At 63.3% G+C, this 5,107-nt stretch overlaps 1 protein-coding gene across 4 annotated transcripts in view; it reads right to left on the bottom strand.

The window, feature by feature from the left end:
• Nucleotides 1-4,310: 4,310 nt before the first annotated feature.
• LPCAT1 (lysophosphatidylcholine acyltransferase 1) overlaps nt 4,311-5,107 on the bottom strand; it is a 42,170-nt gene continuing 41,373 nt past the window's right edge. For all 4 annotated transcript variants that reach the window (XM_049648304.1, XM_049648305.1, XM_049648307.1 and 1 more), the window contains one exon: nt 4,311-4,932. In XM_049648304.1, coding sequence (XP_049504261.1) covers nt 4,748-4,932 — 185 coding nt within the window. In that variant the 3' untranslated portion in view covers nt 4,311-4,747. The remainder of the gene's footprint in view (nt 4,933-5,107) is intronic.

The raw sequence follows: 5,107 nt of genomic DNA, 5'->3' as shown, positions 1-5,107 counted from the left end.
GTGCACAGGGTCTCCACGTGCACAATCTCGTGCACAGTCCTCGTGCACAGTCCTTGCACACAGGGCCTCCACGTGCACAGTCCTTGCGCACAGGGTCTCCACGTGCACAGTCCTCGTGCACAGGGCCTTCACATGCACAATCTCATGCACAGTCCTCGTGCACAGGGCCTCCACGTGCACAGTCCTCATGCACACGGTCTCCATGTGCAGGCCGTGGAGGTTTCCCTTCTCTGGCTGCTTGGACAACGGTCTCTCTGTAAGTGGCCTTTGTTTGTTTCTTACAGTGCGGCTTGCTGTATGTTTGTTATAGTTACTCTGCTTGTGGCCTCTTGTGTTTCTGGGATGCCTGAGTATATAGATTTGCAAAAATCCTGGCTGTTATTTTGTCAAGTAATTTTTTTGCCCTGATATTGCGTTCCAGGACTCCATCACAAGTGACAGAACACTGAATGTTTCCTTCTGTTTTTGGCCCGTGTGTCCCCGGGACCGCACACGGCTATTTTCTCTAGAATACTTTCCCCAGAGAGTCTGGTCTCTGGAACTCGGTCCAGGGCAGGACACACGGGGTGGACGGCGGCTGCCTCTTCTCCCAGCCAACGCAGCGTGTGGACACCTGCACAGGGCGGCCCTGGAAGGGGACTGAGACGAAGCAGAGTTGGTCAACCGGGAGCCCCCCCGGGGCCGATGTGGTCACACTGGTTCCCCCTTGACAGAAGCAGGTCCTGGTCGTGGCCCCCGAGGTGCTGCCGCACCCTGGAGTCTGGCCGATCACCCTGGATCCTCCTTCACCGAGGGAGGCCGTGTCCTCATTTTAATACGCTCCTTCCAGGGATGCGTTTGTCTCCTCTGCCCTGGGCACCTCTGCCAGCACCGTCTGCACACTTAACCGGGGGCTTCCTTCCGCACGGCGTGTCGTGTGTGACACTAGGGGCGGGGCTTTGCCAAAGGAAGCCCGGGCGTGCGCTTGCACCCCTGCTCTTACCGAGCTCCCCCCGCCGGGAAGCAGCTGGCCTTGCTGGACGAAGGAGCCCCGAGGCACCAGGACCCGGCCCGGGGCGGCACCCGTGATGTGGGCGTGTCCCGAGGGCTGTTTCCTAGCAGGAGACACTCCTGTGACCCAGGCAGGGCGGCGGCTCTTCTGACACCTGGTAGTAAGGGGGGGGGGGGGGGGGCGGGGGGGGTTTCGTCTCGGGGCGGGTGCCCCCCCCGGACAGCCCCCCCCCCCCCACTCGGTAAGCCGATTCCAGCTGCTCGTGGTTCTCTGGCCAGGGAAGCGGGAGCAGCGCTGACGTGTTTCCTGCGCAGACTCCCCGCCCCTCCCTGTGCCGTCCGCCCGGCGGACCGGCTCGCCGCCCAGACACCGCCGGGTCCGCAAGTGGCCTGTCCCCCGGGGCGAGGGGGGGGCCTGCCGGATGCCCTCGTTCCCGGGAGGCCGGTCACGCACTTCCGCTTCTCTTCGCGGCTTTGGGCTCCTTCGCTTTGAGGTCATGGTTCCTAAGGATGGAGCGCCACCGCCTGGGGACACAGCTGACCCCCCGCTCCCCCGCACTGAGCTCAGCGGCCCCGCAGGACGGGGAGGGCGGAGCCCCGTGGCCCTCTGGGCACTTTCATCACTAAGATCGTGGCTGATAAAGGCTCCAGATACCTCGGGACGGAGATGCTCCGCTAGGTGAGGACACTCACTTTCCGGGGACGGCGGGAGCCAAGGCCACGTGCGTGCGGGTGGGAAACCCCGTAAGCGGCCACGCGGACGCCTTCCTGGCCTGGTGTGTGCGCGTGCACGGCGTGTGCTCGTGCGACGGAGCACACGCCGCAGGTTGTTGGCCGTTCACTCACTCCCCCCACTCCGTGGACTCCCGTGCTGTGTGTGGGAACGTGAACGGCGGTGGAGGTGAGCTCTGTGTTCTGTTAGACAACATCCGGGGGGGGGGGGGGGGGGGGGGTGTGACCGCGTCCGCGTTCACGCTGCCCAGGACTGGACGCGAAGGTCCGCGGGCGGGGATAGTCCCGGGGAGAAGGTAACGCGTCTGTTTGGAGCGGTGGCTCAGGGGCAGCACCCCGGACGGGAGGCGCGTGCGGGAGCGGACAGGGGACGGACGGGCAGTGCCCGTGGAGCGTTCAGAGCGCCGCTCCACCAGCCGAGGCCAGGGGTCTGGCGCTCTCCTACCGGCGGCTGCCGGGGGCGCAGCAGGGGCCTGGCCGGGGCCGCGGAGACGCCTCTTCTGCCCCTGGTCCCTGATGGAGACTTCCCGAGGGTGCGCGTCCCCGTCAAGCCCGTGCCCGGCGGGGACGTGGATGTGCCGAGTGCCCAGAGGCCGCGGCAGGCCCACACCGTTGTCACCGCCACGGTTCCCACAGCCCGTGGCGGCTGCTGCTTCCCGCTACACCCGGAAGCCCCCGGCTTCGAATGTGACTTGAACCCCTTCAGAGGCAACACCCAGTTACGACAAGAAACAGGGCAAAGAAGTAAAAACCGATTCACAGGTGAGTGCCACCTCGGGGCGCACCCTCCCAGCCCACCCGGTGGGGCCGGCTTCTCTGGCGCGTCTCACCGAGCAGGGCCGTGGCGCATTCTCCCGTCCTTGGAGCAAGCGGCCACTTAACCGTCTTGTTGCGGTTACTTCTGGGGACGGTCGTGACCTGGCCGTTTCTCTTCTTCCACTTCTGAGCCCTTTACGGCCTTGAGAAGAGGCCCGAACACCGGACCCTTTCTCGTGGCTGCGCCACGCGGAGCGTGTGCGGTGTGTGCGAAATCCAAGGAACCGACCCACCGGGCAGGCGGGCGGCCGCACACGTTTGGGTTCCCGAGGTGTCAGCCGCAGAATTTCCATTCCGGGGCTTTCCAAACCTGCCCCGAGAAACCCCATCGTGACGGGTTCTCGGTCGTGGCCCAAGAACCGTCTGCGGTCGCGTTTCCGATAAAGAACGACACGTGACAAAGCGCGTCCTCGGGTACGTACGACTTTACGCTTTATTCATTCCAGTGGAGACCAAAGCTGTTTCACGGAGCCCACCCCGGACCCCCGGTCCCCGCGGGGCCCCCATCGTCTCCGTCCCCACCTCCCACAAAAGGGGTCCATCCATGTCCACGTTCTGAACGCCCGCAGGTGCGAGGCCGCACGAAGCGCAGGAGGAACAAACATCCATCCCAAGTCTGCTTATCAGAGGCTTTTTTCCTGAAAACGCGCACGGCATTCCGTTCAAACAGCCCTTCATGCGCAGACGGGGAGGGGCCTCCCTTCGGGATATCTTCGTCTATTCACCTCCTTCATCCGTCACTTGTACGTTTTCTCTTTTAAAAACAAAACTTTATGCATCTACAGTCACAAAACGGATCGCCGTGAACCGCCAGGCTGTGTCTGGCCACCGCGGGCGCCCAGCTGGCACTGTCACGCTGGTGTGGTCGGGGAGGGGGCACAGCCGAGGCCGGGGGGCTTTTCCTTCACTCATGGCCGGCCGTGGATGGAAATGCGCACCGAGAACTCCTGGGGAGGTTACAAACGCTTTTTCCTGTGCTTGGGGCCTGGCGGTCACTTCCTACGCAGAGGCCCAAGAACAAAATACAACTTATTTAGAAATTCAGAAGAACTTTCCCCCTAGGCAAACCCAGAGGCTTTGCTTCAGGGAACGGAGTGGAGACCGCGGGGCTTATATTGTGCTTTAAGGACAGGTTTCCAGCTGTGTGTCCAGGGAGTGATCCGGGCTGAGCTCCGGGCAGGAGAGGCGACAGGAACCTTCCCTTTCCTGTGTCTGGAGGCTGTGCTCCTCCCCTCGGGCTCACCAGAGGCCTGACGGCCTTCCCCGGACCTCCTGCCATCCGCACGGGCTGTCCCCCCCCTGGCACTGGCTCCCGCGGTCTGCACATGGTTCCCTTCCCCCACAGCTCCTCCCCCTGCACACGTGGGACCCAGCACCTGGAGCAGGGACGAGGGTTGGCCTCCCAGCGGGCCCGGCCCGTTGGCCCGGTGCAGCCCCCCTGCCGGCCCAGCACCACCGTTGAGGCCGCTGTGTGTGCGGGGAGGCAGATCACGTCCCGTTACACGGAGACACCAGGCTGGTAAGGTCTGTAGAAAAGAGGGGTCTGAAAAGGGTTAAAGAGGCAGATGGGAGCTCTGGGCCACGTGTGTGGGGGACCCAGACACGGGTGGACCTGGTGGAGAGAGGCCGGCAAGAGGCTGAAGTCAAAGCCCCACACAGCCTCAGGCCTGATCACAAAAGGGCCCGTAAATAAATATCCTCTAGCCCTGAAAGGAAAAATGAAGTAGAAAACAAGTTTTGTTTTTTTTTTAAAAAACGCTGTGAGCTTCCCGAAGTATCTAAACGAAGTTTATAAAACGCCCGTGAGCGCCCACAGATACAGAAACGTTTAAAATTAGATGCGGCCCTGCCAGCCTGTGACCCCCCAAGGTCAGCGGACGGTCTGTGCTGCGATGGAAACGCGCGTGACGTGCCCTGGTCTCAAGTGTGTGTCGCGCGTGCACGTGGAGGCCCGTCCGTCGGCCGAGCCGCCGAGAAGGGACACGAACGGGGACGTGGCAGAGACCGTGGTGGAAACGAGCCAGGATGGTCCGGGCGACGGGGACAGGTACCCGGCCACGCGGCCTCCCTCACGCAGGGCTGTCCACGGAGGAGCAGGGTGGCGAGCCCAAGTCTTGTGGATGGGCCTGAGGCCGGCGGGCGCACGGCCACGTGGAGGCGGGTGGTGACTGGGCCACGGAGACGCCTCATCTTGCCAGAAACCTGCATCCTAGTCCAGTTTCTTCCGGAAAGGTTTCCTCCCAACGCCCGAGTTTTCAGGGCTGAAGTCAGCACAGAAGCCGTTGGGGGCTGGAGCTGGGGGCGTCCGTGGGCAGCTCTCAGGACGCGTCTGGTCAGGGTAGAGGTAGTCCTCTGCAAAGTCGGGGAACGCTTCTGCAAACCTGCGGAAGTCGGCTGAAAAGACGGGCGTCCGGGTTATAGGGGGACAGATGTCCGGAACCTGGGGCCCCTGTGCCTGGTTCTGCATGGGCAACCAGCTTACATCTCACACCCTCCCGGGAGGGCTGGATCCATGTGTGTGTGGAGGGCTGGATCCATGTGGGGGGAGGGGGGAGGGGTGGGGCCCATG

Source organism: Panthera uncia (genome assembly GCF_023721935.1).
Source record: "Panthera uncia isolate 11264 chromosome A1 unlocalized genomic scaffold, Puncia_PCG_1.0 HiC_scaffold_17, whole genome shotgun sequence".
Classification (NCBI taxonomy): domain Eukaryota; kingdom Metazoa; phylum Chordata; class Mammalia; order Carnivora; family Felidae; genus Panthera; species Panthera uncia.
The sequence above is the reverse complement of the archived record's forward strand: the minus strand, read 5'-3'. Positions and strand labels throughout refer to the sequence as shown.